Here is a 21984-nt window from a genome sequence, read left to right on the forward strand (position 1 = left end):
AGGCTTTTTAATGGAAGGCAGAGCAAACGGGGAAGGTAATCCTGGAAAGAGTTATGAAATCACTGCCAAGATACAGGCCTTAAAAGGTTTCTTTAGCTTGGTGGTTTGGCACGATGGCTAGCCACTATACCATTTTGTTAGCTACAGCAGGTTGCACTAAGTCCTCCTAGTTAGTAAAGTCATAGTTAGCCGTGAGGGACCTCAAATTTTCCTTCTCTTCGCAGAGTTGATGGGAGCTGTTTTTAGACTTCCGTTTATATTTTAAAGGCAAAAAGCAGCGTGATAAATTTAGTTTACCAAACGATTCACGTGTTCGCATGCGTTTTCTCTCCAAAGCTGGAAAAAATTGCTGACACGAAAGAGCAGGTCTTCCCCGTCACTGGAGGATTCCAAGCACTCAAGGGGATTATCAATTCCGTGAGTATCAAGCAATAGGCTTAACATGCCCTCGAGATTACAGCATACTCTCCGGTCCCATTTACTTTTCCAGGCAGAATTGGTTCCTAAATCAGTAATTGCGATATATTCTCTCCTTAGCTTAGAGATGCAGTTCTGTAAATTAACATTGCCTGCCTCTCCTGCAATTATTCACGCTCAGACCTTGTGCGGAGTTTGAGGACTCTACACTAGTGCACCGAGTTTGAGGGGGATGCTTTGAGGAATGGCTGCTATAGGTTTAGTCTGAAACAAATCGAGACCGTTACTCCAAGAGACTCGAGAACAACGGGTTCAAATCATTAGGATCGAGTGCAATTTAGGAATCGCCCAAATCTTTGGATACAGAGAAGCCTTCTGCATACATACTTTAGCCTAGACTTTTAACAACTTGTTTCTTCAGTAAGCGACAAAGCTTTCAGTTACTTTTATACAGCATGCCACAAGAAACTCCCGTCAGTGAGACGAGGCCATTCAACCGATGACTGATTTGCAAGAGGGGATCAAACCAAGAGGAACATTTTAGTTGCCATCAGTGGGTTGACAGTATTTTAGCCATGCGTCAAGAGGACGCCTTTAGTTGTGGGGACCTAATTTATTTGCCTCATTTTAAACTAAAGGCTGCGTCTTTTACGCAAGCCTAACAGCGCTGCTGCGTGTAGGCAGCACGATGGAAAAAAAGCTTACTGTCAAAAGTCAAAACCAATAATGAAATCCTTCTTCTGAGAGATCCCACTTTAATTCATTTCACTTCCTTTAAAAAAAAAAAATAATTAAAGAAAGGATACTACTCACATACAGGATATTATGCAGTCATGAATTTATCACTTCCTTTGAATAGAGCAGTTTTTGTGGAAGTTAATGTCATAACAAAACAACTGAGTTTGCTGCTGCTTCGTGTTTAAAATAAATGTCATTTCAGAATCTTCCCTGCACATTCTAAAGAGATACAGTCAACCTTTTAATGCTGTGACATTTATTTTCCTCAAAAGGTAGTACGCCCCATGTAGCACTGCTTTTTAAAAATCTCACTCTATGCCACGTTAAAGACTTACAAGAATCGGTCATTCTGCTAGTGCAAAATGACGCGACATCGAAACCGCCAGCGATAGATTTATTTATTACAGCTGAACGTTTAACCCCACTCGATTACGTTCAGTTTCCAAGGATAGCGCATTTCAAAACACGTATGCCAAGACAGAACTAGATAAAGGACTGAAGACATTTGCGTTCAGAGTTTCCCCTCCGACAAGGGTCACTGACCTGCAGATTCGACCTTCCCGAGGAGTCAGGTTTGTCCACTCTTCTTGCTCTCCGAGGAAGCAGCAGGAGTACGATCGCTTTAGATGTCTGAAGAGCTCAGCTTGAGGAATCTGTCATTCAAACACACAGAAGATTGGCAAAACCTGCAGGTTGTCCCGTTACCCTCCAGTCTCAGCCAAGGTACTTTTTGGGCAGTCTGGCTAGTAGCCGTGCCGGTCTGCCTCTTTTATACCTCCCGAGGGCTTTCAAGCACCTTCGCTTCTTTGCGGACAGAGGGAGGGAATCTTTTCTGGTAAGATTTGGCAGATGGTGCTTGCACAAGCCTCAGTTCAGCTTCCTCTGGCACTTGTGAAAAACTCAGGCGTAAAAATCCCAGATTTGTGCATATCGTAGCTGTAGAGCAAGAACAGACATGCTAATGGCAGCACCTTGTTTTAAGATAACAACTTAGCACTGACGGGGACTGTACAGGAAAAGCAAACTTCGGGTACGCTGTTCTGCAGCTTTACTGCGTTGTCTGCCCCTCTGAACGGTGACTGAACTCCTGAATTGCTTCGGGTTTTATTTAACAGACTGTAGCTGGAATAGACATTTCAACGCTTGGCTTACTGCGTATTTCTGTCCGTTAAAAAAACCCTCTTATGTTTTCTCTGTCCAGGCAGTGGCAAAATGTTTTAGCTGATAAAGAAAGGACCATGAGAAGGCCTTTCTGATAGGAAACTTATCAGCTGACTTCAGTCTTACCTGTATCAGTCTCATTTGTTGGGATAAAGGATCAAACAAAAACAGTTAGTGCTAGTGATGTGATAGCTCCTGAGAGCTTTGAGAGGCTTGAATATTGTTTTCTGCTTTCTGAAAAGCACTCAGTCTAACTCGAGTTTCATTTAGATGTCAAGGCCTTCGAAACTCTCCTCTTCTCTAGTAAGCACATAAAACGTATTTGTTGGAAGCGGCGGGAGAATGACACCCTGCCAGCACCCCTGTTTTACCACAGAGCGTGCACGCAAGTATCCATAGATAGGCTTTTTTTTTCTTTTTTTTTTTTTTTTAAATGCACGTGTGGTGGCTGTATTAATGTCATTTTTTAGTATACTGTAGTTATAACTCAGTTTTCTTCGAAGGAGTTTGACCGATTGTGACAATCCATTCTCATTGCATTATAAAATTGATAAGCATATCTAATTGAACATGAAATAGTCACAGTTTTCCTTTTTATTCACGATTATAAATCCATTTCGGTTTGCAAGTTGCTGGAAAATATAGGCCCAAAGAGACACTCTGTCATAAAAGGGAAATCTAATTTCAGAACAGATCAAAGTGAAATAAATACCCGTGTCACAAACACACAGAAGTATTGCTCAAAGTGCAGCGTCAAAGGTACGGTTGTGAAACCCTCCAGCTGGCCATTGTTGAACGCTACTCGTTTAGAAAAAAATACCGTATACAGAAATGGCAGCGACCCAGCAATTACAGCCCTCGAGCAAAACCGCAACACAAAACCGTTCAGTAGGAACGATCGGAGGAGCTGCTCGAAGCCTCTACCGGACTCATCTGTGAAATTTTTTGGCTGCTACATTGTTATACTGGTAGCAAGGTCCAGGAGGGCTGAGCAGTTCATCTTCATTTGTGGATGGCAAAAAGAGTGACGAGCTGTGTCAAAGAGTATCTGTTGGTAACTGCTTCTCCAATGGTTTGAAGTCTAAGCAATCATTCCAATTTATCTTCTTTGGACAGATACTCAAAATACGTTTAATAGCGGCCAGGGATTAGCATTCAACGCAGTTGAGATTAGCATTTAGAGATAACCTAGCTCAGATGTTGAAAAGGTTGCATTGCGTTTTGACCTCCTCCTCGGTTCAGATCAAATCCCAGTGAAGGGAAGAAGGATTTAAGCACCGCCACGCTGTGTTGCGTTTCTGTTGAATAATATCAACTAACAATTCGAAACTCCATACAGACTTCTGCAAAGAGGCAACTGTTTCGTGAAGTTTCCAGCTCTTCTGGCGTTGCTAATAGCTAACTTTACGGAGTAGTAACTCAACAGCATTGTCAGGGTAAATAAATCTCAGCAAAAGTCTAGAGCTTAAAAGAAAAATGCTCAAGGCAAGTTATTATGCTATCAGGAAGAGTTTACTGATGTAGTTTGGCTGCTAATTACACAGAGCACGGCCTCATGAGCAAGCTATCGCAGTGTGAACCTTAAGGGTTTAGGAGAGCACAATTTTTATCACCATGGCACAGTTTAGTACTATACAAGAAAACAAAACGCATTCTTCTTTCCTTTCCTTTCCTATATATATGGATTTAGTTTTTTTTTTTTTTTTTACCCATTTAAAAAAGAACCATTCGAGAACTTACCATTTACATTGTTACACCTGAGTTTGTCATCACCAAAATAGCACCTTCCCACCTGGCCTTGGGGGAGCATTAGTGAGGCTGCACATGGCTTGTTACGAGGGTGCTGAACTATAAGCTAGCAGTGTGTCAGCAAGCTAATTCAAGTGCCTCGCATCTAACCAGATATAGTCCTGAACCGGCGCTTTCATCGGAAGAAACCGTGGAGCCTTTGTGCTTACTAGATAGCTCAGACTCACGGTTTCCCTAAGGGATCCGTTTCTGCAAGGTGACTACGGCCCGTGGGTCTGACAGCCCTGAGAGGGTTGGATAATGTCTCAGGCATCAGGTAAAGTCTCCTTTGTCATGCAAAAACCAGCATTAGACTCCCTGTCAAGGGTGGTGGGGAGCAGAAGACGTTTGTATTCATAAAAGCAGGAAATGCTGCAGTTCTAAACACTGCTATTAACTGTTTGATCACTTGCGAAACGGTGAATGGAGGAATCCTGAGAAGCAATTACATGAAGCAGCTAGGAGCCGAGGTGCTGGTACCACTCGATTCATAGACACGCAGTCTTTAGACAAGACAATATCTTTCCTAAGGCTGACATTTCTGTAACGTTCCCATAACAGTCCGCCGTAAATCAGTACGACGTTTTATTTCCATTTTTTCCTGAATTTTTTTCACGTTTGCCCGCTCTCACGGCACGTTTCCGCGCACGTGGTTTGCACAGCTCAGCAAATCCGAATCGCTTTTATGTGCCACATTTTGAAAAACAAAACCAGAGAAAGATCCCTGCTTCCCCTTTCGCTTAAGCTAACACAAATCCTACTGATTTGTGAAAGTTGTCCGGTTGTCTCTGCAGGCAGAATTGGACAAGGCTTGTGCCTTTAAAAGTTACATTAAAGTAGCTCACTTGAGTAACATTATTGGAGCGTGCGACAGTTCTAAGTAGACTTAAAGGCATTTTTATACTAAAGTGAGTTGGCAGCACTTAATACAGGAAGTTAAAATATATTTGGTACTTAAGAAACCCCACAAAAACTTATCAGATAAGAGTACAGGAACTGATACACGCCGAACTTAAGAGGTAGTCATCAGCTTAAAAAAAAAAAAAAAAAAAAAAGAGTTCAGTCTCGAATTGTTTTATCTTTGTTACAAGATTTCTTAAGACATCTACCTCAGAAGGATTAGAAGTAGAAGGATTGTTAAGCTCTCTTTTTGCTTGCTCAGTTTTCAGGTGCTCAGTTTTGAATTGTTCATTTTACTTGGGAAAACCACCCTTAAACGTACCGGACAAAAAAAATTAATCAAGATCTATAAGCTGAGCAGTTGCATCACCTAGAACATTTTAAATTGAAGCTAAATTGCCTCCAAGGGAAAAACCCTAACCCTTAGCATAAAGTTCTAAGTTTGTCCAAGAAAACTTTCCACTTCGTAGATAAACTCGTAACAAACTAAGAGACTCCTTAAGTCTCGAACGCCAGCGTAGGTACAGAGAGACAGGACCCGGGAGAGCAAGCTACTAACTGCCTGCGGACAGCCCCCCTGCAGCTCTACCTCGACTACTGTGTTCAGCTCTGCAGATCTCACTGCAGGAAACCGGAAGACGGCTAACGGCGTAACTGCGAGGGGAAAGGGACGGTACGACAGCAAGGAACGATTTGGGGAAGAACAGAGGAATACATCAGTAGTTCTTTTCCCAGGCACAGCTTTTTTGTGAAAACGCCTGCGCTGAAACGAGTAGCGCCACTTGCTACGTGGTACCTTACCACGAGATTTCTCGCTATGTACTCAAGTATCCACCTCGTGGTAAAAGGGTAACCTGTGGGAGAGGAGACCTCAGTAGTGTTTGTAGGATAGAAGCTCCAAGGCTGAAGCGGAGTTACTTAGAGCGATCAAACGAGCACACCTAGGAACAGTAAAACTGAACAAAGCGTTAAATGCATCCAGGGTCCTTTAAAAAAACCTCTATTGGTAACATACCCAGTGGCAGACTCTTGCTAAAGCAGTATAAGCAGGTAGCGCTATAAAAATCTTACCGCCCAATTGTAAAAATTCCTTCCGGGAAAACTCTTGTTGATGATGGACGACGGAAGCCTGCTCTGGTTGTAAAGAGCAGTCGGCAAGATCCCTCTAGCACTCAGATTCATTTGAACTACCGTGAAGGCTATCTACTGAATATCCGGGGGGGGGGGTTTCTACGTCAGTTAGGCGGTTCCCGTATCAGTCGCCGTGCGTTTAACGACGCATTCCTACCTTTAAGTTACCTGGCTTGGCGACGGCCAGATCAGCGGGGCCCAAAGGGAACCACGGCATGAAACGTACACGGCGGCGGCACGCTCTACAGCTCTCGATATCTGACCGGTTGCTTCTCATCTTGAACGTGGCGACAGTCATTGTCACTACGGTTGTACCCCACCGCCTCACAGAGAGGTGCCACACAGGCCGTTGACAAGACTGGGTGAAAAGCAGACCTGTACGCCTTCCAGTCTAACAAAAAAAGTCAGCAGGGAGAGCGCTAAGTGACCCACGTTGGACAGCGACTTGGGAGCCAGAGGGGAGAAAAGAACAAAATCTAGCCAGTGGCAGACAGTTACGTTGAAATAGGCAAGAGCTGTTTCACCTGAAGAACAATTTTATCCTTTAGGTTTGTGAAACTTACCGCAGTGACTTTACAAAAAACGCGCTCCAGCCTCTCCGTGAACCTGACGCCTCGTGCGCTAGATACGCTATGGGCAGCGCTGCCTCGGTCTGACTTGGCTTTTGCGCTGGGGTGATAGGGAATTATTAGACTCGTACGAGTCAATCGGCATCACCCACCGTCACCTGCTGTAAGGCGACGAGACAGGTGGGCAGAGTTCCTGTTTACGGAGGGCGGGAAACTTAACAACCGCAACAGTTAGCGCTCCAAGGTTAGACGTTCACTTCACAATGCGCAATGTCTCTAATGCGAACGTTTACTCAGCCTCTTCTGTCTAAACCGCTTGTGTCTCAGCGCCCAAGTCGCAAGCAACTCGGTTACTGAGTAGTAATCAGGGACTACGTTATCTTAAAGTAGTCGATACTTCTGCCCTGAGCCAGCTCGGCTCATTAGAGCTGAAATTCCTCCCTAGTCTACTTTGCTTAGCGTGTGCCGAGTCTGCTCCCCTCTTTTTCCTTCCGTGATGGCCGTCAGCTGCAGATGAGGGAAGGAGGGTCACCCAACTGACTGCCTGTTAGGATTTTTCAAGAGCAAAATCAACTTAAACAGTTCATTATCAATTATACATCAACTTAATTGGATCATTTCCTGTAGGAAGAAAATATGCTCGGTTTATGCGCTGGGAATCCAGGAAGCAAACTATTAAACATTTAAGGAGGTGGGGGGAGGAAAAATGCAACAAGTTATCATTAAAAGAATTATTCTGATTAAATCAGTCATCATCTTTAATCCTCTTGGACGGTCTAACATTCAAGCTGCGCTGGGTGCAAGGTTTAGAACTAACGTTGCGCTATGTTTTCCATGCGATTGAGACCGAGTAGATAGTTTTGGGAATTACTGCATGTAGTTGTTAAAAGGAATCAATGGTCTGGAATAGAATGCTTTCTGCTCTACCCTTCACTGCTGCGCAGCCCTTAATTTGACATTCTCTGACATACTACAAACCATATAATGTTCTCCTGGAGAACAGAGCCCTTGATAAGCCAGCAGCATAACTGACGTGGTTCCAGTTTGTGTGTGCACGCATGTACCTCGTGATGTGGATTTGACTTGTCAGCTATCCCTGCGTGGCTATCGGTTCTGTTACATAAGGGATGCTGTAAAACTTCCTTAAAACGAAGCGCTCGCAAGTCCAAATGAAATCTTGTGTTTCCTTAGCAGTAAGTTTCTTCGAGCCAGATTTTCCTTACTAATTAAAAAATAAATAGATAGCCCAAACAACTTTTTCCCCGGTTATGGAAAGTAACACTTTGTCTTGATTCTTATTTACATTGCTTGAAAAGTAATGGGTTTAGGGTTGTTTTTAGTAATTTGGGGGTAAAGGTTCTGATGCTGTTAAAATACGCACCTCTTATGACCCACAGTTTTGTCATCTACGCTTGGTTCACTCAGTGACTGCAAATGAGGTACCGCTTAGACATTGTATAATTAGAATTTTCTCACTAACCTGACACTGCACCAGGCTTCTCTCTGATGGTTATTTTATGCAATACCATATGTCTCATCGATTTTTTTCATTTAGATAGGGGACAGGATAGCAACCTTCCCCCCGCCCTCTGTCGAAGGCATTGCCCAACAGAGTCGGGAAGTAGGCTGAAATTGGCAGTGAATTGTAGTTAAGAGCACAGATGTTTGGCAGCAGGTAAGAGGTGGATCCCGTTAGTATTAACTGCTCTAAGTTCCTTTCCCATGACTTTGTTGGAGAGAAGCATCAAAATGGCATCTCCTACGAAAGCACGCGTTTCATCCCAAGTTATCACGAATCGATTGTCTGCCGTCTAGCGTGAGGTGCTCCTGTTGCTTCATTGCTTTCCGCACAGATCAGCACGGGGGAGGGGAAAAAAAAAAAAGAAGGGAAACGATAGGGCTTGCTTTAATATACTAGAGACGCTTGATGGGAGACTGACCCATCGGTATAGTATAGCACTTCATTTTGCATATGGATCCCCTTTTTTTAAAGGATCCCCCTTTTTAAATTATTTTTTAAAATACTCTTTTTTTCATTAAGTTCAGATTAGTGTCAGAAGATCCGCGTCATTGTATCTGGAACAACGGAAGGTTTCATTTTGGAAACAAACAATTAACTTCAGGGAGTTTAAACAGTAGCTGCTGTATGGACAATCTGGCCTGTCTAAAGCCTAAGGTGTGCTGTGAAAGTGCTTCTAACTTAAGTAGCCTGAGTATGATTTAAGGTTACTCAAACGTAGTCAGCTAAATCAAGGGCCCTACTTATAGTCATTTTCTCTTGTAACCTACTCTAGGTCTTTATCTTTAAAGCCTAACTCTACCACAGCCTAAGGGGGCGCAACTCCTATTCAGGCGAAAAAAGCAACGACTCGCGAATGAGCGAAACCTGTAACGATACCAGCATACATACAGCCTAAGTTTTTCACCGCCTTGATTGCACACACATTCACTTTTACATACTGTAAGGGTCAGAGAACTCACTATGAGAAAAACCTAACCTGTCGACTCACTCTAGAAGAAAAATAGCACGTGAGTCCATTACAGCAATTAAACACCTCCTGCTTTACTTTCATTTCCTTTTACTGCCTCAGCAAGAGTAGGAACAAAACATTTCAAGTTACGGGGGGGAAAAAAAAAAAAGGAACAAAGCTGCCAGTAGTACTTCTAAATGACTGATAGAAAAATAAAACAACACAGAAACACAGGTTAAGGTCCATCCTAATTCAGCCAGTCAGCACAAATAAAGCAAAATCATTTTAGTAACTAAACACAGCACCTGTATGAAGTCAGTTTTGATAGGTCAGACAAGCTGCTGGACCCACCCAGCTCGTAATAGCTAAACCAAACAATAGCACACCACTGCTTTCATTACACATTCCTCTGAGGAGCTTTACAGCTCCAAGCCGGGAAGAAGCTTAGGAAAATACTAACTTACCAGGGAAGAGACGATATCAGGAGCATCGTTCGACAAGCTCAGGCAGTTCCACGCAACTCTAACCCAGACTTTCTAGAGCCCACTGACGCACACTGCTACGCTCCATCATTCAAGCAGCGTTCTTCCTGCCTACCACTTAAATAGCTGCTCCCCAGCCCCAGTTGTACAGGTGTGTGGCATTCCCTGACCGGGTGTTAGCGGGGGCCAAAAGGTGGAGACAGTCCCTCATCAGGAAACAGCTCACAGAACTCGAGTATCACAGCTGTCAATCAAAAGAGGCTTTGCCTATGTGCACATATCCAACTGAGACTAGTAATGCTAAAGGTCATTTTAAATACTCTCATGTTATCAGGGCCCTCTCAGACACCGTTCTGCGAGTTAGATGTTGCTTCTGCCATCTTCCCTTCCCGTCCCCCTTCTTTCAGTACATTTTATCAAATTAAGTATCTGTGACGTGCAGTTAGAATTACAAGGTTGTAGGTTGCTAACTCGAGCGTGTTTACCGCTCTATCTCGATCGAGGGCAGAACTAAAGGAGACGCTGCTCTTTGCGATGGTGCGGGTTTCACGGTTAACCGAGGCGCGCGCGTGCTTGGCACAGTACGTGAGGAAAAACACGCTCGCTCTCTTTGCGTGTCACGCTATGAACATAGATTCTCCAGTTTTAATTATCTTTGCGGTTTACCACGGTTCCTAGATGTGCTTTCCTCACGGTTGGTTATATTTTGCTCGCTAGGTGTTGCGTTTATGGCATCCCTAGAAAAAAATGCTAACCTCCCTGTTGGAAGGGAGAGAGGAAAGAAAAGCAGGTAGAAATCTCCACAGAAAAAGCCACCGTCTCGAGTTTCCTGTTAGAGTAGCATTTAAGGGTTTTTTGGTTTTTTTTTTTTGGTGCCGTTTCGCCATCTGAATCGCGCAGGGCGCATTTTGCAGCGAGCGTACGCGTGACCGGCTGGCGGCGAATCGATAGGCAGTGCTCCAGGCGCAAGCTCGGAGTGCAACGAGCAGGAGCTAATGCTGCTGTAAATATATTTTTGCACACGGACTGTGGAAGTGACTGCATTGCACTGTCAGCATGTTTTGCAGGTGTCTTGCCATACGTGAGTATAGCAAATAAGATTATTTTTTAAAGTGAACATTTTTTTTCCTCTTTAAAACTTAGTTCTGGAAATAGCAAGTTAGAGGCATTTGTTTTATTATAGTACATACGCTTTTGTTGACAGAACCATATTGCCTTCCCCCGTAAAGAGTCAAACCAGCCCGATTTGGGATCGGCTTCCAGTAAGCACCGATGTAAACAAAGACATGTTTGAAATTGAACCGTAGGGAGTAAAGGCCACCAGTGACTCTGGAAATCCTTAGCGGTCAAATACGATAGGGTGCCGAGTCTGATCAAAACGTGTCAAAGAGCTCTCTTCCTCCAGCAGTTCACGGTGATACTAATCTTTTTACCGGGAAGCAAACACCTTAAACATCCACCTATCATTTTCTAGTTTCAGAACAGTAGACTCAAAAATCGTTATGGCGGTTCAAAACAGAATCCAGCTGTGCCGAGAACCTGCCCCAAATCCCGACCTCAGCGTACAGTTCCGGGGAGGAACGGATGCCACGCGAGTTACGATTTATGGCGCTGACTGCTGCCAAAAACTTTTGAACTGCGTACTGGGGCTAAGCAAAATCGAACGGTGCTGTGAAAGAAATTGACGCTTAGCGTATTCTGTTAATTGTTGATGTACAGTTGGGTTGCTCATGGCTCGTTAATACTGCATTGTTCTCACAAGTTCTTGGAACGTGGAATTCATTGAAGTGCTGGAAGGGAAAGTTGTTGTTTTAGCCTGCATGTAACACTGTACCGCATGGTACAGCTCTGTTCCGCAGTATGTTCTGAGCGTATGGTAGTCAAAATACTTAAAAAGCTGCAGGAGCCGTACTACTTCACTGTTTAAATTCCGAGAACTTTTAAGAGGCAGCAGCAAGGGTGACAAGGGAGTCAAAGCAGAGCTGGGCCCCGTCTGTGACAAAGAGCTACCGGACGACGCAGAAGGCATATTTTCTATGGGAAGAAATGTTCGCCTAAAGCAGGGGCAAGCTCTGTGACAAAGCAAAATTTATAAACAGAGGTGGAGTTTGCAAAGACTGCAAGCGCTGGTGAGCCTTACGTCATCGTGTTATTTGGCTGCCTTTTTGCAAGGTGTTGCAGGGACATCTGCCTTTTCTATGCTAATGTCATTATTTGCATAGGTGTATTGTTTCTGCAGCTTACGTCGAACAAAACACGATTCTGTTTTTCATTTGAGACACCTACAGGTCAGAACCTGAGACATCTCTAATCGAATTAAATGTTTTACTAATGACAAAAGTGGTAAACCGCTTATTTAGGAAGCTGGCTGCGAAGTTATGCCAGCCTTTGGGAACCTTCTAGTAGGAAGGGCACAGAAATCCAGGCCGCCGATAAGGATTGATACGGATTTTAAGTACCGATTAACAATTCGGTTGTTCAGAAAAAAATTTGCTAGGTCGAAAGTGGTCCCAAACTGAAAAGTCGATAGAGCGATGGACTTTCTACAACTGTTTTGAGAGAAATTTACAGGCGTATTTGTTTGTGCCTGAGGAAGATGAAGCTTACATTGAACACAAAACCCTCGGTGGCTTGTAAGCCTCTGAAGTAGCTCGAGAGATGGAGATAGGTGACAACTGGATAAAGCAGGACTTAGAAACTCTGAACGCCAGTTAGCCGGTTCAGGAGCTAAACGGTTCCGGTTCTGACTGCGGCATGCTTCGCTGTTGTTATTGAGCTGACAGAAAGCATTTGACAGTGAGAGTTGAGTATGTAGAGACTCCTCTGAAAGACAGAGCTTCCGAGAGCTGCGTGCACCCCAGATGCTACGGGACCGTTGTGGAAGGAAGCTGAAACTAGTTTTCTGTATGGGACGTCAAAGCCTTCATCCAGCAAGGGACATCTTTAACTGTAAGGCAGGATCTCATCCCGCTGTACCCAACAGAGCATTCACACGCTTGGCGTTACACATGCAGACAAGGAATGCGATAGCTGGCGCACAGACAGAATCGGGCAGTCCAGCAGCTGATTTATGAGCGACCCTTTCAGACAACAAGAGCTCGTCTGGCCAAAGAGAACTGCGGTGTACGTCGGTGAGTTTACATCAAAGGTGAATTTAGCTTTTGAGTGCCCGAGGGATATCTCGGATGCCTTTATTCTGATAACTTACGCTATCAAAAGCCTTCTGAAATGATTAACTTGCATTACTGAGAAATGCTATGGATACTATACAGTATCCATTCACTTAATAGCCATAAGACGTGATTTCACTAAAAGCCGAAGAGGCTCCTCTGCCTTCGGCCGACCCTCAGAGCGTTCACGCCGCTTGTTGCTGGGGTAGCTGTTGTAATGACTGTTCGTAGAAAACTGCGTAACGACGTGGTTTTTTCAGCTTAGGTGCTTAGCTACTGCTGCTGCAACGTGGCAGTGACGTAACAAAGCATGTACGTGGAGGAGCTACAAAAGAGCGTTTCCTCAGCAGTCCGTTGTTTTGTTGTTGAACGAGAGGATGTTTGGGGCTTGAATTTCACGTCCCATTTTCTTTAAGCGCAGGAGACGGACTGCCTTGAAGAGCAGAACTCTACTGCCTTTCTCCAGCAGGCACACATGCTTCCTAACAAGCATTCAAATGGCAAGCTCACAGCTCTGATTTTGATGCAATCCTCTCGACTTTGCTTAGCCTCTGTGTTTCCAGCTGTAACCAGTTCCACATAGCACAGTTCTGTCTCCGACAAGGAGGAACCACTCCGCAGTTTCTCCCCAGTTCTCCTTTTCTGAAGCTGTTGAGACGACGGGGCGCTGGCTGACAGGTTTCAACTCTGTTTTGCACTTTGGTTTATGGGGAACCGTTTCCTTCTGGGACAGCTAGGATTCAGGGAGGTGACTAGAAGGAAAGCCTCTGGAAGCCCTGGAGAAGAGCGCCCCATATTTGGTGTGGAGCTCTGGAAATGAAATGGATGACATCAACTCTCTGAATGTCTCCCTGCATGATGTTAAACTAAAGCAATTTATAGTCTCATTTCAATATATTTTATGTCAGCAGCGTGTTTAACTAGCCTGGCCGAGGATTATCCTGAACTGGGAAAGAGGGAGCATAGTACAGATTTTTGCGGAGTTCATTTCGATCTGGCTGACTTTGCAGCCCAGGTTTCCACAGCGAGATAGTTTAAAGTTAGTTTTAAATTTTTAAAAGGAGAAGGGGAGAAGGGAGGGGAAATTATAAGCACGCTTTGGTTTCTATGTTGCCACTGTTAAATGTGCATCCCTAACACACATACCAGACGGCTCCATTAAAAGCTGTTACGTTTAAGACCAGTCAGATGCCTCCTCTGGGGCTGCAGAAGCACCGGCAAGGATGTCAGATTTCAGCTGTGCGCGAGCCCACCGCTTACCCCTTTCAACTGTATGCTAAAGCACCGACGTCTTGCAAAGAGGAACTTTGACAATTAACGTGCACCTTGGAGAATCCCTTATCAGCTGCTGTTGAAAGAGCATTCTGCAGGGGTGCTAAAAAGGGTGAAAAAGGAAAAGCCCTGATCTAGAGATATGAAGGCATATTAAATAATGAACAGGGATCATAAAGCAAAAAGGGTAAAGATGCCTTCACATCATTCCTCCTAAAGAAAAGCGATGAGCTTTGTACTGGAGTGCACTGTGCTAGCTTGGAAGGAACGGCTTGCACGGAAAGAGAGAGAAAAAAAGATCAAAACAGACAGAAAAGAGCGTGAGGCAAAGCAAGAAAAGAGAGTAAAGAAAGGCCACAACTTTCTGTACATCCTTTTAAGATACAAAAAATACATTCTCCTCTCCCACATACGAAAGAACAAGCGGCGACCGCCGTCTCGGAAAATATTTTCACGTTTTCCTTTGCGAACAGCTAAGTGCTAGTTCACGTATCCTCGTGAGCCAAACCATTCAAGCGGCTTGTGCTTGGTACAGTTAATGGGATTTGACCCTTTGCGAGAATGCTCTGATTTTTACTTAATTAATGGAAAATTCAGTTCTGCATATTGTTTCAAATGCTACTTAGAGGGAGCGTTCAGAAGAACGCAGTACATAAAAAGTTGAGCAGAGAGCTATGTATATACTTTTAGGTTGGTTCCGCCTCATTCCAGTCAATTCTTTACATGGTTTCTATTATTTCGGTTGCTTAAGTTTACTTGATGATTGTTGTTGAAGGGAAGGATGTTGAGGGACAAGGCAGGTTTCTGTACCATTATCTTTTTTTTTTTTTTGAAGCATGGACTATCCGGAAGCTTTTTGAAAGATAACGTGGCCCTACTTCGGACAGTAGGCAAACGGGGACAGGATAGTGCTACGTAGTGGCTATGTAGTGCTGGTCAAAAAAAAAAAAAAAAAAAAAAAATATCAATTTAGCGGGCCTCGATACTGCCAACCGCTAGATCTGTACTTCGTACGAAAGCACGTCTACAGTCTCATTAACTTAAACTGGACTATTCATCTGACTCGGTCTCCTCAGAGAAAAAAAAAAAACCCAAACCTAAACATGTGTTTACAGTGAAGGAATAAAATGCTTTATTCTTTCTGTATTTTATTTTGCATAAAATATTCTCTCATTCTCTCCTCCTCTCTTCACCCCCCCCCCCCCCCAAACCTAAAACAAACCCAACCAACTACATAACAGTTGCTCTCAGCACACTGAAGTAGGAATCAAAAAGCTAAGTCCTTTTTTGGAAATGAGATGAGATCCTCAGCTAATATAAACTGCTTGACTTGCACTGAACCTCAAGCTACATTCTTTCCAAAGATCTCTACGGCTGGGTCTCATGCAAATGTATGCCCCTGTAAGGGCTCTATTGTTTAAATACTACTTAATGTTTATAAACGGGTTTTGAAGCACTAAAAAGATTAACTGGAGCCCAACGGTTTGTGGGGAGATAGGTAATATGCAAAGCGTTAAACGAGGCAGGCTATTCTTTTTTCTTGGAGCTTGGCACGCTTTTTGTCATAACAATGACAAATATGTTATTGTTTCTACTGGTCCTGGATACGTAGCAACACAAGTAACTAGCAAATAGAGTAGACAGAGTAAAAAAAAACCAAGAGATGTATTTAAAGGAAAGGAAAAGGAGTTAAGAGTTAAGACGGAGTTACGTTTACTGACGGGCCAGCTGAGGAGCAGGCACAGTTTTGGCCAATGGAGGGAGAGAGGGGACAGTAACAGGACTTTCTACTACGCACGTGATTATAGGGACCTGAATTGATGTGACATAGTATTATATATGAACGCCTGCTAAAAATATACCACTTCTCACAGCGAAAGCTAAATAAAGACATCGTGAAAGTCTTCTGAGCGAGAGGAAAATTAAACCCCGTACATTATCACATAAAGGTAGAAGGAAGTTAAATGGTGGATTGTTTGTGTACGTTTAACCCTACAAGAGTCAGCAGAAATCCCGTTACCTGCTTAGAAAGGGGGGATTACCATTTTGGTAATAGGTATCACAGCTCCTTCCTGGACGAGAACAACAAGTACGAGATGGGGCCCTGCTGTGGGACCGAGATCCCAGCAGTGGGAGAAGAGTTACGGTCTCTCAGATAGCAGCAGCAGTTACAATCAGACAAGCTTGTCCCATTCCTTCTGAGATGCACCGTTTTCTAATGGAAAATGAAGCGGTCTGCAGTAATCAACACCTGGGTGCTACTTACGCCTCTGCTCAAGTGACCACGGATAACTTGTTCGCTTGACGTATTTGTAAATGGTAAAACGTGACTTGGCTCAAACTAAGGGTAGCGTCCGAGACCTCTGTCACTACAAATCGGTCAAAGGTGTCCAATTCCTCCTTTCTCTTACGTTCCCTCCCCTGTATTTCTACGTCACCTGTAGGAGCATTGTTTTGTCCCAGCCTTTTGGAAGAATATTCCCTGACGGGTTGGAGAAACAAAGCAGACTGACTGGTACAGCAGTGGAAAAACCACCATCCGACAGAAGGCAGCGCAGTCAAGAACGCCGTGCTTTCTCGCTCTGTTTTACGTAGGGCAGGATGCCAGCGCTCGGAATAACGTGCGCTTGGCTTGACCCGCAAGATTGTTGGAAGACTGCTTTTGACCGGATTAGGTTTTGGATCAGGCTCCTTCTGACTAATTTTTGGCTTAAACTTTAGGACTGGGGTTCACGGAAAATCAGGTTAGGGATCTGGACAGAAACTTAAACACCAAAATGAGACATCGTTACGTTTTGAAGACTGTCCCGGATTTAACAAACTAATCCAAGTCTTAAGAACTCCTAGCACACTTGACTGTGCAGGCGTGCAGAAGTTTTACGTGGTCAAGGCAATGTCCTGCAAAGTCAGACTTATGCAAATCAAACCCGTAGCTGTGCATGTGTACCTTCTAGGGATGAGCGTTCGCTTTAAAATAGCATCTCTTACTGAAATAGCACTCTGGTACCTACGTGTGACTAGTTTCCTCCTTTGCAATAGGTTTTGAAGCAATCGTGCACTGAGATTCTCTATTTGGAGCCATCCAGTGTCTGCGTGGGAGGTAGGTTTTTGTAATTTTAAAATAATATTCAATTACTATAGGACAGCGATTTCCCTATTTCACCCAAGAAAAACCCCACGGGTCTCTAGAATAAAGCATCTTCATCTAAAAATTCCTCAGGGAGTTTAAGAAAGATCAGATCGGTCGTGCTCTGCACTTGCCCTCACATTCAAAGCAACGATACTTACTCTGTGACGCTCGCATACTCTTTTAGGTGCGGTCACGGAGTTAAGCGCTGGAAATCCCGATAACGTACGTTCACATAAACTAATGACAACACTTCTCGTGCCCTGCCCCAAATCTGCGGAGTGTAAGCAGTAAAGCATTTGACTGCATTTTTATGCAGCAAGTGGTAATATATTTATTAAGTACAAGACTAGCACAAAATTTCAAGGGCTTGTCTTCTTTCTGGGTTTCGCAATCCACGCATAGTTTGAGACCAATCAAAATAAGGTAGTTGCAAAATCTCCTTATTTTGACATTTTTGTAAAAACACGGCTCGTCTCAATGAAATCAGCGGCCTCAGTAAACAAACCGGTTTCACTCCTCCTCTGTGCAATTCACAAATAGCGTGGCCCTTACGCAACTTGCAGAGAAATAAGTACTAAGGAGAAATGTTTTCTCATGTGGCACTTTAAGTGGGCCCGATCCAGGTTTGGGACTCGTCTTGTTATGAGACCCGGGTTTCTCATTTGTCAGAGCATTCACTGAGAAACCGTGTCTTGCTGTGCATCTTGAGCCCCGGATCCTGTCGATAGTCAGAAGCTACTTCCATTTTAATAGGGCTGCCTTGGTGATAAAGATTTGGGGACAGATCCTTTATTTTTCCTATAGCGACCTAACTGAAGAATGCTGTACCAACAGTCAGTTAAAAAGGAGACCTGCGTAAGTTTGAAGCGTTACTACGTTGTGCTTCATTTATTGCAGGCTGTACCGAAAGTCTCGTCTAACTTAGTGCAACGCACTAAAGATTGGTGATTTTGCTTTTCTCTCCAGAGGAGTTTCAAGTCGTTCTTAGAGGAAGTGGCTTAACCCTCGGTGGGAAAACCGACAGCGTTACTTGTACCTATCAAGTGAACGGAACTACAATTCGTAAGTATTGACGTTTGAGATGATCTGCCTTTGTATTTCCTAATAAGTGATTTACTTTGCTTCTCGTTACCTCATTTAATTCAAAGACAAAAATATCACAGAGGAGGAAAACAGGAAGGCTCTGAGGATTAGTAAGAGGATGCAAGTTATTTCACCCAGCGTGCTCAGTGGTTTGAATTTGCTACGCGTTGCCGTTAGCTGCAATGTGTGACCTGTGTTCGGCAGCCCAGCTGGCTGGATGAATTGACATGATGATAACTGTCTGGCTCCCGATGTTCAAGTAAGCAGATGTTTGCCAGTGAAAAAAACATGACCACAGAGCATACCGACCAAGCGCCCCTTCTCGTAAGAAGACCCAGCCTAAGACGTAGGGTCTCATCACGATTCCAAGAGGCACTATTTTCCAAGGCGCACTTACCTCATTATCTGAGAGCAGCTCTGCCCATTCTGTCTGGCGTACCAGATGCGTAGCCATTGTGCTGCTTGTTTCAGGGGCTGGCAGGGCCTGGGTGCCCCTCCGTGACATGGAATCAGTCCTCTTCCTCGAGCTCCTGCAACAGCATAGGATAAGGCCAAGTCAGAACGGCTGGTACTACTTTGTCCCTTTATTTTGACACGGTTCATCAGCTCCGTGTCCCAAGCAGCACTCTCCTCCAGGAGCGGGTCTCTTTGCAACCAGATCCGTAGCTGGGCTCTAGTTTCCTGGCCTGTGGAAAGGAATTCTGTTTCAGGCAGACTCACTATGGCATCTTTTACAGGCACTTTCCCTGTAGCTTTATCTGTTTGGTAGTTTTATGTTTTGTTGGGTTTTTTTGGGGGGCGGGGAGAGCGGTGCAGATGAGTGAGAGTTTTTTTTTAAAAAAAAAAAAAAAAAATTATTAGTACTCACCGTTGGCCAGATGTTACAACACTTAGATACGCCTTTGTCAAACTACAAATACCACTGGGCAAATTTTTCCGAGTGAAACGCTGCAGAAGTTAAAAAAGCTCTAGAAGTAATTGAGAGGTAGCGCAGACCATTTTCTTCTCGCTATCTGATTAAGTATCCTCACGGAGAATTTAATTTTCAGCATAATATTCAGGACTCGGTCTTCTCTCGCTCAGTGCACTAACTGCAGCAGGGCAGATGAAACGTCACGCTGGAATTTGCATTAGTGTCCTTGCGCTGCTCTCTTCCCTGAACTGGCACAAGGTAGATGGTGGTGAAAAACATGTCATTAATGGGAACCTCCGCCGTTTTTTATATCCAGAAACTAAAGCGGACGGCTAGTATAAGTACATCCAACTTCTTGCTCTAAGCAGTATCCCTCAGAAGCAAGTCAGACTGGAAAATGACCAAAAATGGACCTGTAGAAAAAGCCGAACTAATTTTTTCCCTACCCACTGTCTGATTTTTATATTAGCCTGTCTTAAATTCGTACCCAACTGAACATGTGTTTCTAGTACATTTTCTTCCTTACTCTGGATATCATATATACTTGAATGGGCTGCCAATCTCTCCCGCCTGTGAAATATCTGAAATAATTTGCAAGAATAACAGTAGTTCTGCATAAAGGCAACCTGTGTAAATAAATTCTGCTTGGGTAAATTTCCCTTCGGATTCCATTAAAATGGTCACCTTGGTTTCCTATGTTAAACTGTAGCTTGCTTATTCAAACTCGTTGCATAAGTTAGCATCCTATGATGCTAGAATCTGAAACGTGGCAAAATTATCGCCGCAGTTGTGTATTTATTATCACGATGTAGCTTTCTTACTTGGAGAAGCGGGAAAACAAACTAGTTTAGTTCTGGGTGAATAAAATTAATTTCTCGCTATTTAAGGTAAATACTTGAGACATCAGTTACATGAGCTGAAGATAATGGGAACTTAAATTGCCATGTACCTGGCTGGTTTGCAAGTCATCAGGACTCCTCAGTTCTAATGTCTGCTTTGCTCCTGACTCATTGTTCACCGTGAGCAGTCACTTCTCTACACCCCAGTCTGTCCACTTAGAAAATTAGAACAATAGCACATACCTTCTTCACATGAGCGTTTTGAGGCTTGCATCAATATGGTTACGTTCATAGTGGCATTTGCACCATTCAGGATCTTTTGACGGAGCGCATTAAGGTACTGCCATTTAGCCCTTTTCCATACGCATCACAAACGTAAGCCTCCTCTGTCCTGCTGGCGGGTGCTACTACCATGCTAAAAACGTTGGCATTATTTAGTAGCAATGCTAGCGGCATACACCAAATAGGCTTACGGTACGTAATGATTGGTAGGTTGCGGCACGGTTCAAATTCGGGGCCGTGCTGCGCTGCTAACGATAGCCCCGAGGAAATCCCATGCGGGGGGATGAATCCACCCGGGAGAGCGTCTCGAGGAAGCTGGCAAGGAAGGGCAGAAGTCCAGAACGCAAGGAAGGACAAGCTCTAAGGAAGGACAGAAAAGGTCAGTTTCTTACATCTACAGGAAAGGAAGGATTGCCAAAGCAACCGTTAAGTATGGGCTGCTGCAGGGCTGAGCTGGACTCTCCCAGTCCGCTGAGAAGAAAACAAGAGGCAACAGACTTCAAATTCTGCATCAGATCTAGGTGAGGTATTAGGAGCGTGGTTCTCACCGTAAACATAAGTTACCTAGAAAAAAGCCCTTTTAACAGCTTAGATGAGCGTCTCTCCAGAATGTCTGAAGCGCTTTGCCTTCTTTAAATAAGCTATTGAAATGTTTCGGACTCTGGTTTCTCTGATTGCTCAGTCTTTTATAGCTGTATGGCACGTGCACGTCTGCTTTGCCATGGTAGAAATAACTATACTTGGGACAGGATGAAGCCCTCAAATACTTGCTAGCGTCTGAAGTGACACCTTCCAACTAGGTCTCTAGGCTGGTGGTTTTTTTTTTTTTTCTTTTTTTTTTTCCCTTTCTTGGCGTTAGGAAAGGGAGCGCTAAAGCACACAAAGGGAAGGAAACGGCATAGTCATGTATTTATTATACTTTGCAGCGTAAAAACACCATCTGCTCTATGGGGTCTTGCCAGAGGCCTGCTACAACCCACCCGGGTTCTCGTCTTCAGCAATGGACGACAGCAAATGTTTAGGGAGTAGTATAGGAAGGAAACAGCGAAGCGTTACGTGATCCTTCCTCTGATACGTAAGCGCATTCTCCGCAGCTCTCTGCTGGGCTCCAAGCGCTTTTGTCTCAGAGGAAACCTAAAAGAGAACAGTGGAGCTAGGATGGACAAAGAGGTAGGAAGGGTGCTTTGAGCAGTAGCAGGGGGAAAGAGATGGTCCCAAGAAACGGAAACTTGTCGCCGTGCCGTTGCGTTCTCCTCTACGAAAAGCTGGCAGTCTCTCAGCGGAACCCTCGCCATTTGAGGGCAAAACGGAGGGTACTTGCATGAGGGTGTATGTTAGAGTTCCCCTTTCTGATAGCCTGGGCTCCGTTTTTGAGACCGGCCTCAGAGCAGACCGTTACTTTGTCAGTTCTTCTGGTTTTAAAAGATGCATTTGGCATGTTTCTCTTTATGCATTTATAAAGAACCATTACCAAATGCTAGAAAGGAAACCTGCCAAATGTAGCTGTGGGATAGAAAAATAATCTATGAAACATACCATTAAGACAAAAACATATGGCAATGTGCTAATCCTTCTTCCCCACCTCACAACTAGCCCCAAATCTAGGCCAAGCAGTCAGTGCAGATTATAGCACATAAG

General features: G+C 44.1%; 1 protein-coding gene and 1 long non-coding RNA gene across 3 annotated transcripts in view; one reads left to right on the forward strand and one right to left on the reverse strand.

The window, feature by feature from the left end:
* The window catches only part of ANTXR2 (ANTXR cell adhesion molecule 2), a 116669-nt gene that overhangs the window by 15095 nt on the left and 79590 nt on the right, over positions 1 to 21984 (forward strand). For both annotated transcript variants that reach the window (XM_075750786.1, XM_075750785.1), the window contains exons 7-9: positions 337 to 417; positions 17139 to 17199; positions 18196 to 18291. In XM_075750786.1, the coding sequence (XP_075606901.1) occupies positions 337 to 417; positions 17139 to 17199; positions 18196 to 18291 (238 nt within the window). The remainder of the gene's footprint in view (positions 1 to 336; positions 418 to 17138; positions 17200 to 18195; positions 18292 to 21984) is intronic.
* LOC142601602 (uncharacterized) lies at positions 385 to 19127 on the reverse strand. Its single transcript, XR_012835105.1, has 4 exons — positions 18710 to 19127; positions 1699 to 1808; positions 1231 to 1374; positions 385 to 503 (listed from the first exon to the last, which is right to left on the reverse strand). It is a non-coding gene; the product is annotated as an uncharacterized LOC142601602 (long non-coding RNA).

This window comes from Balearica regulorum, chromosome 4 (genome assembly GCF_011004875.1).
Source record: "Balearica regulorum gibbericeps isolate bBalReg1 chromosome 4, bBalReg1.pri, whole genome shotgun sequence".
Lineage (NCBI taxonomy): Eukaryota > Metazoa > Chordata > Aves > Gruiformes > Gruidae > Balearica > Balearica regulorum.